Genomic DNA, 13252 nt, shown 5'->3' with positions numbered 1-13252 from the left:
TGAATAAACGTTTTAAGAACATTTTTGTGTTTGCTGGGATTTATATAATATATGGTATTTAATGTCTTCATTTCACTGTCGTTCAGGTTTCTTTCTTGAACGATTATTTACTCAAAATCGGTATAGATTTATTCAATGTATAGACTCGAGTCGGAGCATTATTTAGATATTTTAGTGTGTATAATCTCATACACAAACACATTTAGTGTACCTTTTCTCTAGTATAAAATGATAATGATGAACCTAGTTACTATACTGATTAATTTATTTCAATAAATTAAAAGGCTTTCTCATTATTGGTTTTGGATTGTGCTACAAAAACGGCCTCGTGTTTATTCCTTTAATATAGGCGTCCTTTCCCCCTGAAAATTTGGTATAGTTTTTGATGCAGTTTTTGGTCGTCAAGTTTTGTCAAGTCTTCAGCACTAATGGAACGGCAGTTTGCCTATAAGAGTAACAACTGAACACAAGCTTGACTCAATATCAGCAATCAGATTGTACGGCACCAGCGGACGATCTCAGGACAGCAAAACATTGTTGATGGGTTGAAAATTTTGATTTCGTCATCTTCATCCAATTCATCTTCGCTGTTAATGCTCAGATAGTTTGAAGCTGAAATTAATGAAAGTGAGAGTTGTGCAAAACAATTTAATTCTTCACTAAACCATGGAGCAGCTTGCTAGAAAGGCATCATTAACAGATCAGGGATCGGCTGTTTGCGAAGGTTCGTTGTTCAGTTAATATTTTCTGAAGTCGATAGGAATTCGGAAATTTTGTGAACCATTTGGAATTGAAAAGATCAGTAATGATTAATTTCGTACGAAATATTTAGAAAGTTTCGATTATTTAAACACGTACTGACCTCTGAGAGGACTGGGTACTTCGAGTTTCCTCCTTGCACTTGATGGTGGTGTTGATACAACAGACCACTGACAAGACTGCTGTCCATTACATGGGGTCTCAGCATTAACAGGGCCGGATTGATTGGGCAGCAGATGAACTCTAGCAGACGAACAAAGGCCGCTGGAGAAAGGAATGCACAGAAACGTTTGTTTTATCTCCCGATTAGTAGGGTTAATCTGATCGTTAGTTCGGTAACTTTGAAAGTGGATTATTATTCGCAATTTTATTTTAAATTTAGGGAAATTTATAAAAAACATAACAAGGTACAAACATATCATAAAAACTCAATTTTGAGAAAGAAACAATGGCTAGAGTACACAGCCGCGTTAAGTTTAAAATTGAATTTTGAATCAGTGATGGCATGTTTGAGTCATCATCATCATCCGGTAAGCCATCGTCGATCCACTGCATGGTGAAGGCCTCCCATCCCACGTTTTTCTCATCTAGATAACATCAATAAATTGTGTAATTTCATCTATCCATCTAACTTCCTGGGTGTCTAGGCCTATACCATTTCTTGGTATGAACCAGTTTGGTACATCTTCCATCTGATGTTCTAGCTAGGTGACCAGCCCAAGTCCACTTCTTTTTGTATTTCACATGTTTGAGTACTGTTGCAATACGATTTTTATTTATTGAGCTATATATAGAATCCTGACTGTGTTACGAAACAAATTAACACATGAAAGTTCGATTGACATGCAGTGTTATATCAAAAACATTCTGGCTTTTTTTTTGACATGATCAAGACAAATAATCCCAACTTAACATTTCTGAAAACATTATCACTCTATTATCGCAGTGGGCCCGATTCCTATTAGAGATGAGTAAACCGATCACCTACCCGAAATCAGATTCATCCTCATAATCTGACAACATAAGACATGCTGGGTCTGGACTTGTTTGGGCATCACTATCACTCGGAGCCAGCTTACTCTGTAGCAACAGAAAGGAACACAATATGATTAGCGCTTCGCCCCATGTAAGCATACCTTCCCCGTTTGGTTTCTCTCATGGGAGATTATGGAGTCCACATAGTGATTTTGAAGTTTTCGTGCAACATGTTTGGACACAGCTTCTAATGCATGCGGTTTTCAAATGTATCTGATCTTTTTCTTTAACCCATGCAGCTGTCATCTGAAAAGTGACGTGACCTGAGATATTTGGGTTAAAAATGCAGTTTTTGTGATATTTCTGTATCATTTTTAATATTTGCAAAATTACTTAATTTTGCTGACATCCCCATTCATTCGCCGACGCCGACAATAGCGAACAAGGGCAGATGCAGGCAAGTGACCGCTATAGGGCCTAATTTCCAAGTTAGCCAATTTGGCTATATTCCATGGTAAAATTTGCCACATTACTATCACTAAGCCTCTATTTTTCTTTATTATTGTTCTCTAATTATTCTGGGCCTGTCACACAGCTGATGATATACATTTTCACCTGCATCTTCAATCTTCATCATAATGTGATTTGAAGTATCTTCATTTTTATCTTCGCCGTTGTCCTTTCCCGAGTGCTATTCACGGATACCGTACATCGTTAACACTTTTGCTCAAGTGAGATTTGACACATATTGTAGGGTAGGCTATAGAGTTTACATGGCATAAACTTACTTCTTACACATAGGTCATTGTCGAAAAGCAGAATCACCAACGAACTTTTTTTATACAAACTAATTTATACAATACCTGATCCATCTGCATTTGTCGTTTCTGAAGTACTTCTAATTGTTTCTTCAAATTTCCAACTTCCTGCGATAGCTATAAATTCATAAAGACAACAGTACTAATGATATAATTCAGAGTCATTGTATTTCAGGGAAGAGCACATATAAATAATAATTATGCTTTTACAGCATCCCACATTTGGAGAGTATCCTCCCCATAGCACTCCATTTGATTAATTACAATGATGCTAACTTACTGCTGACTCTTTTTATAAAACCAGACGATTAATTTCGAAACAATTTTGCCACGTCACTTGAACCTATTATGTCCCTGCATAGTTCTCTACCCTTTTTGGTAATATTTAGACAATATCGTCAGCATGAACACATTACTCGTTCACTGGTAGAACAAGGGTTAAACGTTTTAACCAACATGGATTACCAGGTGAACCACAAAATTGTTGGTTAAAATTCTAACCAACTTTCTAATCCACATCATCATAAGTTTTAACTTGTTGGTTAAAAATTCACCTGGTAATCCGTAATGTTAACATGTGTTCTAACGTTAACAGCATGAACAGTGTTCCCCAACATTGAAAGCTACTATTTGGTGAACATGGTGAAGAAGGAAGAGATGAAGTCTGGTGATGCAGTTCGGCAAAACTCGAATGACTACAATGACTTGCTATATATATACCTTGTTGTTTTCAATGATGAGAACACTGCTTGCTAATGCTCGTTCTATCAACAATTTATGCATGGACCCAGTATCGTTCGTACTGGTGTCACCCATATAGCGCTGTTTTATCTGGTCCAAATGGTCTGATACAAGTGGATTCGCTCCTCCAATTTGTGTAGACTCATCTGAGTAATACAAAAGACGCAACAACAACAGCCATTAAGAATTTATTACATGTATCTACACCGTCAGTGTTTAGCATTTAAAAACTTTTCTAAACACATCCCTGCCTTTGTAAATGTGTATGGGGTATTGATGGATGTTTAGCTATTGAACAATGATGTTGATAGGAATTAGATACCTAATGTTTAGCACATTGTATAATAACCATAACGTGCTATCTTCTGTGAATAGCACATTGTATAATAACCATAACGTGCTATCTTCTGTAGATAACACATAGTATAATAACCATAACGTGCTATTTACTGTAGGTAGTACACTGTATAACTACCATATCGTACTATATAATGTAGGTATATAGCAGATTGTTAAATAACTATTCCGTGCTATCTACTATAGATAGTACATTAAAAAACGTGTTATCTTCTGTAGATAGCACATTGTATAATAACCATAACGGGCTATCTACTGTAGAGAGCACATTGTATAATGACTATATCGTGCTATCTACTGTAGATAGCATATTGTATAATAACCATATCGTGCTATCTACTGTAGATAGCACATTGTTTAATAAATATTTCGTGCTATCTACTGTAGATAGCACATTGTATGACAACCATGTCGTACTATCTACTGATAGCACATTGTTTAATAGCCACATCGTGTTATCTATTAGATAGCACATTATTTAATAACTATTTAGTGATATCTACCGTAAAACACATTGTTTAGTAACCATACCTGCTATCTACTGTCGATAGCACATTGTATATACGAGGGGCAGTCAGTATGTTTTAAGAGTTGACTCGTGACGTCACTTGTGGATTGTTTTCATGGCATTTCTCAAAGATTACATAAACACTGTACCTTTTTCTTTCATGCAACACATGTAAAAATTATATCATACACATGATTACGTATCAGCATTAGCATAAAATCAATAGTCTAGGGACACTGCCAAATCACGCAAAAAGGCGGGCCTTTTAAATTACAGAAAAAACACGTGTTTACAATGTCCGAGAACAGCAAAAGTACAAGGTGCATATGGCTAGTTTTGGGCAGGAATAAACACTAGGTCCTCAGTTTGCATTTGGTAAAATATGAGACTTGCCATTAAACTTTGGTGGAAATGGGACGTCTGGAAACTTCAACAACTTTAGGGCTTGAATGGAAGCGAAAATATTCTGCAAAAATGGCGAAAATGAAAAAGCAGTTATTACAAATGACATCAATTATCTCCAAAATTAAACATACTAAAATATAATGACTGGTCACGTGTGAGAGCTGGTACTCAGTGCGATGATAACTGGTGCAAATCAAACAACAATCTGCGCATGCGTAGGTGGGACGACCGATACAACATGGTGGAAATGCACGAAAATTGCTAAATTCCATGTAAATAGGGCCTAAAATATTACAAAATGCTATGAAAATTGTAATTTAAATATTCATATGAATTTTTATGGATGATCTCAACCTGAAATGAACAGAAAAGTTTTAAAAATTAATTTCTCATTCAAACAATGGCCTCTCTCTTTGTACCACTACTTTTTGTATAAATGTAACAATGGTAGAATAACAGTTATATTTTAATCACGGATTCAAATATTTTCTAGGGAGACTCCCGTTTAAATGTTTAGAGATTAGTCAACAGAACTGGCAAAAAAATTTAAATTTCCACGTTTGCTATTTTTGGCAATATCAAGATTTTTAAAGAAAGAAAAGCCTTGTTTTTGTCCAAAACAAGACATATTTGACCACGCATTTTAAATAAACTAAAACCTTTCCAGCCCAACAAACATGGTTTAATGAACTAGTAGTTTGTGTTCTATTACTGTTCCAAACGACAGTATTCTCCAGTCTTTAATTCCCGAGAAAATATAGAAAATACAACAGTACCTCATTTCGGCCTCTTATTTCCCTTAACAAAAACGACTCAATTTCACCAGGTGACTCTAGACCATTGATTTTATGCTCATGCTGTTACGTAACCATGGGTGTGATATAATTTTTACATGTGTTGTTTGAAAGAAAAAGGTACAGTGTTTATGTAATCATTGAGAAATGCCATGAAAACGATCCACAAATGACGTCACGAGTCAACTCTTAAAACATACTGACTGCCCCTCGTATTGCTATACCGTAAAACCCCGTCTACAAGGATATACCTAAGAAACGCCCTCAATAAAATTGGTTGCTTGTTGTATTTGGAGTTTGAGCAAATATATACTGGCACTGGGTGGCTATGCATTCCATCTAAGTATGTTGTAACACCAATCAATTGTATTGACATAATAACGACTGTTTCGTATATCAGGATCGTATAGCTCAATTGTTAGAGCGTCAGACTTTGGAACTGAAGACATGCTGAAGAGAGCATGGTCCGGGCACCGGTTCCGTTTTTTTCATTCTCGTTTAATTTTAACTTTTTGACATGTTCTTTTTATCTTTCTTCAAATCTACCTTTCTACTTTTAATTTTAGGTGCGTTTTTTTTTTTTTTTAGTTTTTTTAGTTTTTTTATAGTTTTTTTAGTAATTTTGTGGTTTTATAGAAACTAGTAAAAGCATTTATTCTAAATAATAGCGAAACCCACGGTTAGACAGATGTGTTGTAACTACTTGTCTGTCCTCGTCTTTGCAATAAAACCTATGTTGCACCTTTGTGCCATCCCAATTCTTGAGGTAGGGTGCGTTTTTGGCTTAAGCACGATTTTGTTTCTACTTGAAATGAAATCAAAATAAATATTGTTCTGTTGCCACAATTGCAGTTTTTTCAATAAAAAAAATAGATGAGGAATAATAATTATTCCATATTTGAATCTATTGTCCCATCAAGAATAGAGTGTCTTCAAAAACTTCAATCAATTCATCTGACAAAGGAAACTATTCTGGTCATTCAATTTTGTTTCGCTTGCACCTATTATATCACAGGCGTTGGTAGAGAAGGCACACTTCTCTTGTCTTCACCGAAGTAGTGATGTAAACACTAACATGATTAATTACCATAGCTAGCAATGGACATACACTATTTTTTGTTCCACTTGAACCCATACTATAGGCTATTCGCTGTCGATGTGACGTAATTAATCGGATTAACTACCATAGCAATTGATGAATACAATTTCGAATATATAGCCCTGCACTTCATCGTTCACGTGGCACCTATGCATTAAACCATAGTTGTCAAAGAAATGCTAATCACTCGCCATGTAAGATTAGTATTTATGAAAAGAGTGGTATTCAATCTATGTTTGGTGACATACGCGGGTGATTAGTGCAATCTGCTTGATGGTAGTTATTGCGATTATTACGTCACTTCGACAGCGAATTGTAGTATAGACGAATCCAACAAGCCAAGTGATGGTCAGAATTTATTCGGCCATTATACGCTGGTGAAGTTGCGTAATTAATCGGATTAATTACCATAGCAATAGGTGAAAACAATTTTGAACATATCGCGCTGCGCTACAAGCAGGTTACACTCATCACCTGTACTGTGTATGTCTGCAATCATAGATTGAATACAATACTGGTCTTTTCAAAGATCTTACAGGTGCAGCATGATATGGTTCAATGAAGAGGTACCGCCTGAACGTATCAGTGTATAACGCGGTATATTCAAAAATTGTTTTCACCTATTGCTATGGTAGTTAATCCGATTATTACGTAACTTCGCCAGCGTATTGAAATAAAACAGGAGGATGTGAGTTCATAAGGGCAATGTCGGGGATAGGTCACAATCGATGTGGAGAGATGAGAGGTCCGACCAACAGCCATAGCGATTCAACTAATTCCAGCGGACGGTCTGTGGCTAGTAAGGAATCGTCTTTGACCACATGCGCAGATCTGTCTCGTCAGGAAGATATTTAATATCCCGAATTTATAATAGGCCTATGCCTACCAGTTCCATCGTATAACCGATCTGCTAGAGAATATTTGTTACCATGTTTAATAAATTCGTATTTATCGTATAATAAAATGTAGCCAAATGTATATTATGTGTCACACGGTTTTCTGCTGAACCACTAGCAGGCTATGTTACCACATCTATGACAATGACAAAGGTGAATTTTGATGATTTTTACGATCGTCCGGATGAGCAAATCACTGAATGGGTCTTTAGTTCCTCTCCTTATCCTGCCAATATTATATGAATCAAAGAAAAATAAAGAAAAAATAAAATTAAACAAGAAAAAAAGACAAAGAAAAGAAACAATAAAAGAAAAACAATAGAATAAATTAAACTAAATATGAAAAAAAAAATGATCACGAAAGGAGTCTTTAGAAAATGCAAGAAAATATAAATGAAAAGTTTGAACAATATTTTGTTTATAAAAGTTTGTGTGACCGTGATGAGGCTCGAACTCACCATCTTCCGATCTAAAGAACCAAAGTCTTATGCCTTGCCAAGTGAGCTATGCTCGTGAGATGCGAAATAAAGATAAAATAATACATTGTATACCTGCTTGTGTCGGTAAATGATTTGCTCAAATTCCATAATGATATAATATTGTGGAGGGCGCTAGCGTGAAATATGCTATCATCACAGTCGCTTCTATTCCTTATAGACGGGTTTCTACGGTATGTGCTATTTACTGTAGGTAGGACATTGTATAATAACCATCGTACTATCTAATGAAAGCGCACTCTATTAAAGGTGTTTATGTGGCCATTTGGAATAATGTATAATCATAATGCTCTAGTTTTATCTCAAGTGATGGGACTGGTGGTTTTTATATTTTAAGTTTAACAGAGTGCGCTTTCGCGATGATGGGTACATTATGCCAGGATGAATGTTGGTAACATGTCAACAAAACTGTCAGATAATGAGAGAAATCGCAACATACCAAACCAACATAATCAAGAAAACTTTTTTCTACCTCACTTGGTGTTTGTTTTCATTATCCGTCCCAGCAATACCGAAAGGAAAAATTGATGTTTGATTCTGATGTAAAATTACCTTCCGACGGTTCCCTTTCATCTGACGACGTCAATATTTCTTGTTGCGAAAGAGTTTCTTTCAGTTGCTTGTCGATGTATTGTTTCATCATTTGCACTTTCTCTTTCAAATCATTACGTGGATTTGGATCGTTTGGTGAGCGAAGGACATATGATACAGGACTAAAAAGAGACAAAATAGTATAGTATCATGAATGTTCAAATGCATCAAGAATTAAGCTGGATGTGACAAAAGTTAAATTTTGCCAGCTTATGTAAAACCAAAGTAAAATACGTGTACTTCGCGTCGTAACATAAGCAGTCGAGCAAAAGAGCTAAAAGGTTAACACGTTCTCGGGACACGTTCCCGTTTAATTATAGCTATCCCTATAAAACCATTTAGCAACCATATTTGGGCCGCAATACCACCAATCCTTACAGGGTAGGGTTAGGATTTAGGGTTAGGGTTTGGGGTTAGGTTTAGGGTTAAGGTTAGGATTAGGGGTATATAGGTTTAGCGTATTGTGGCCCATTATGGTTGCAAAAAATAAGCACGCTCAGATTGAGAGCTTTAAAGATCCCGTATAATTACCTTCCAACGCCACTGTCAAGAGTTCGTCTGCTCGACACGCTATGATGAGAGTAATCAGGGGTAGTAGCAATATGAGACTCACAGGATCTGAAAGAAAGAAATGACAGTCAAAATTTGACTGTTCGTCTATACATCCTGTTAAAGGCTATAGGCCTACTAATTAGTACTTGTAAAACAAAATCACAAAAAGATATTCCTTATTTGAGCATTTTACCTATATATAGGCTATCATATAAAATTCTCCAAACTATCGTAACTTCCTATCAGTCTTATTGCTTTTAATTACCCGTGTTAACAACGATGACCACTCAAAAAAGTTGCTTCTTGTGAAGTGATATTTATTAGTTGTACAAAATGTGATATGCCCAACGCCTAAATGTCCAAAGCTAAACATAACGTGCACTTCATTCTTCATAATTATACTTTGTACCGGTATATATTTTGTATTAATTTATATAAATTATATATTCTATATTTTGTTATACCCAACTCCATACAAATTAAGACAATTAGCATGAAATACATAAACTTTACTGCAGTGATAGGCAATTTTAGATGACACACTCACTGAAATACTTCAATATCTGAAGACGATTCCATCATACATGACATGTACTCAGAAGATTGACTATTTTCCAGCATATCCATAAACTCGTTTGTTTCTTCGAGGTGTACAGCAAGGTCCTTGTCGGGGACCAATTTCCTCTTAACAGTACTCGCCGATCGAGGAAGATCATTTGGCTGTGGTTTTGTGCCCTTGACACATGAGGGTGATACTGTTGAATATATAATAAACAATGCTTTTTAAAATAGGCCTACGGAATAAAACACACCAGGAATTGATTTAAAAAGTGATGCGTTCACGAGTTCCGAGTTTTCTTCATTTGACGAAGAATTAAGTCATAAGCATGGTAAGTGGTGCTTTCACAGATCCTGGACAATCGGAGAGGATATGTATATTCTGTGCATTTGAATTTACGTGGTTTATACAAGATATGTATTTATCATAGGCGTAGATCTCGGGGGATGGGGGGGTAAATCCCCCCAATATTTTGCAAGGGGGATGGTCTATACAATCATTCCCCCAATGTTGACGCCTGAATATGGGTTTCTGACCAAATTAAGGGGGTACTACACCGCCCACTTCTTGCCTTGAGTTGCTGAATTTTCAGTCCTTGCCCCTATAATATACATTATCTTACTTGTCACCAATGCACTATAATTTTTTTAGAAAAATGCAAAAATAGGCACAAAATTGGACAGGGGTGTAGTACCCCCTTAACCTCATATTTACTCATTTTAGCCCCAAAAGTGTACATTTTCGCGAGCTTCGCGCGCATTTGTTCCATTTTGCACCAAATTGTATTAGTTTAGCTTCAAAATAGCAACATTTTTCGCGCGCTTTGCGGCCCGCATTTGTACCACTTGTTCTGTCGCAAAAAGGTGCTGGGTTCAATATACTTCAAGGATTTTTTCCAACCCCATCCCTCAATATCAAAAAGAAATCTGGTATTTATTTAGATAAGCCATAACTTTTAATGGGTTTTTTTCTGTGACATGGAAAAAAAACCCATTCTGCTCTTGGTCTAAAATGCTTGATTCTGGAATCAAACCATGCAGTATTGGTCGGATAAACCGAAATTAATATCTATTCTGTGGTCGCACAACATCAAACTGAAAAAGTTCTGGATAATATTTTGAGATACTCGTATACTGAAAACCGGTAAGTCTTGTCCGACTGTAAATTAGCATCTATGTAAATCACAGAAAAGGGACTTACATTGATTCATTGTGTTCATTATCAAGTCAACAGCAGAATTGGTGGCCGCAATCAGCTCGGGGTTATCGTCGAATGAAGACTCTGTTGGAGGAAAGATTCGTGGATGGAAATGGATTGTCAAAATTTTTCATTTAAGGAATCGGAGCAAATTAACCGCTACGCCCTAAGAAATAAAGGTTCTAAAAAGGTTTTTAAGTAGTCCTCTCAGGAGAACCCTTGGAGGTTCTCTAAAGAACCATCAAAAATGACCCAAAAATGTGATACAGAACCGTTTTCGGTTCTTTAGAGAACCTCTAAGGGTTCTCCAAAAAACCTTTTAGAGGCTCAAGAGGGAGGGTTCTCCTGAGAGGACAAAAAAGTGTACGGTGGAAAAAGTTCAAAATAGAATGAAAGGACTTTGTAAAGATATATGGTTTGATGTTTCAAAATGTCAAATACTTTGATCCGGCCGAGTGGATCAGATCATATCACATAATCATCATCATGCTTACCAGACTCGGAGAATTTTCCTGCAGCTGCTGACAAGAGCATCAACGATGTGACATCAGCTAACAGCATACTTGAAGACTTGGCCATACTCCCACGATCAGTTAGATGGCTTTTACTTATGTCCAATGCATCAGCAATCCACGGAAGGATTTTAGGCGCTGATGAATCACGGGATTGGGCTATCTCGTGTAGCAACAGGTCTCCCATGTGTTTTGTGTTTGCTGGCTGAAAAGAACATTGTTTTGGAAAGCTATTGGCATTAGTATGCTGCAATATATGTATTCATTCAATAATATAGAAAAATTGAAGACTTACACATAGCTGAAGACACAAGCTAAATGCACATGCTCAATTGAAATATGTCTTCCATCTAGTCCTGTCTAAACAGAAGTCCCCAAATGAAGATAAACCGGCTTCAATTGTTTTTTAAGTCCATTGCAAGACACTAATTATATTAGTCTCATTGCAAGATTATTGCTATAGCTATTTTTACAAAAACATACACGATGAAACATTGATTGCGATTTTAACTTGGTTGTGGACAAAAAAAGGGTCATCGGGTAAAAATGTCGGAAAAATTAATACCAGCAAAAATCTACAAGGCGATGTTATGTGTTTAGGTTGAAAATGTCCACACTTTTTAAACATATACACGCTTTTTAAACATAATTATACACAAGTTTAAACACATAAAAGTATTTAGGAATAACTAAAAATATTTTTCTTTTTCACAAAACGATTAGTACTTTTGGAAACCTGAGTCCTAAATATCACAAATCAAAAAGCAAAACCTGCATGGAAATATCGTTCTGTTTTGAAGCTTTTGGAAATATGACACTGCACTGGAAACAAATAAACACACGTGTTAGTTTCAATTCATGGTGTTTAGCTTCTGTTTAGATTATAAACAGGTTGATGTTTAAACATATAGGCCTACACACCTTTTAAACACATAAAAGTGTTTAGGAATCATCATCATCATCAACAACATCATCATCATCATCATCATCATCATCAACAACAACAATCATCATCATCATCATCATCATCAACAACAACAACAACATGAAGAAATCGTTGATGATAGCCTAATGATGATGACATCATGGTAGGTATTATAATACCTACCATGATGACATGCTATGAAGAAGAATCGTGATGTTATCGAAAACAAACTCAAATCAAAATGTGAATCTTTTATCATAATCTTATTTCAAAGCTTACCTACCTTCATGCGAGCATATAACTTGTCAATTCACATGTGATGGCCCTGCTGTCTCTCGGATTCAGTTTCCCTTGCTTGATCACCTTCTTTCCGTCTGCCAGCGTCTGCTGTATGCAGCTATCTTGATTTTTGACCTCGCAAATGAGATTGGTCATGCATGTAAATCGTAATTGTTAACACCGTGCAAGTGATATAAACACGCGGGATTGTCTGTTTATTATCAGCGCGCTTTTCAAAAGAATCTAGCACGATCGTGAAAATAAAAATTGATTTGGATGAAAAGTTGATAGATTCTTATTGTTCCCATTATTTAAAAAAATGTTTGTGCTTTTTTATACCAAAACAGAAGATATAGCCATTTATACGCATATTGGTCGATGTCCAGGCAGATACGGGAATCTGACATGCGGGGAAAGGAGACACACACACTAGGCTACTTAGGCCCATATAACACTTTTTTGGTTTGCAAATTGCTACCTTGGTATCATGGCAATGAAGATCAAAATCCATTGAGCCGTGTTGACTTTGGCCTATTTTGTGGCGTTACATATGTAACAAAACATCCAAAACAATGCAACTTTTTTTAAATTTTGATTTATTTTTGCCAAAAGAATAATTTGAGACTATAGTTGGATTAAAATTGGAGCATACTAGTATTTCAATTGTAAACGCCCATATGGGCCCAAAAAATTGACCTTTTGGCCTATAACTCAAGAACTATGTGGGAGACTGGTCAAACTATAGGCCTACTTTTTCAGAATCCTTGAGCAATCCGTATGCTAAGACT

At 36.1% G+C, this 13252-nt stretch overlaps 1 protein-coding gene across 1 annotated transcript; it reads right to left on the bottom strand.

Annotated features, from left to right (window-relative positions):
* On the bottom strand, positions 1-12474 carry LOC140162436 (uncharacterized). Its single transcript, XM_072185676.1, has 11 exons — positions 12469-12474; positions 11243-11465; positions 10752-10832; positions 9540-9747; positions 8972-9058; positions 8402-8562; positions 3273-3439; positions 2598-2669; positions 1748-1839; positions 863-1023; positions 1-612 (listed from the first exon to the last, which is right to left on the bottom strand). The coding sequence occupies exons 1-11, from the start codon at positions 12472-12474 to the stop codon at positions 491-493; spliced, it is 1380 nt and encodes a 459-aa protein (XP_072041777.1). The 3' UTR covers positions 1-490.
* Between the last annotated feature and the right edge of the window lie 778 nt (positions 12475-13252).

The sequence above is a fragment of the Amphiura filiformis genome, chromosome 1 (genome assembly GCF_039555335.1).
Source record: "Amphiura filiformis chromosome 1, Afil_fr2py, whole genome shotgun sequence".
In the NCBI taxonomy this organism is placed as follows: domain Eukaryota; kingdom Metazoa; phylum Echinodermata; class Ophiuroidea; order Amphilepidida; family Amphiuridae; genus Amphiura; species Amphiura filiformis.
Note: the sequence above shows the minus strand (reverse complement) of the source record. Positions and strands in the feature narration are given on the sequence as shown.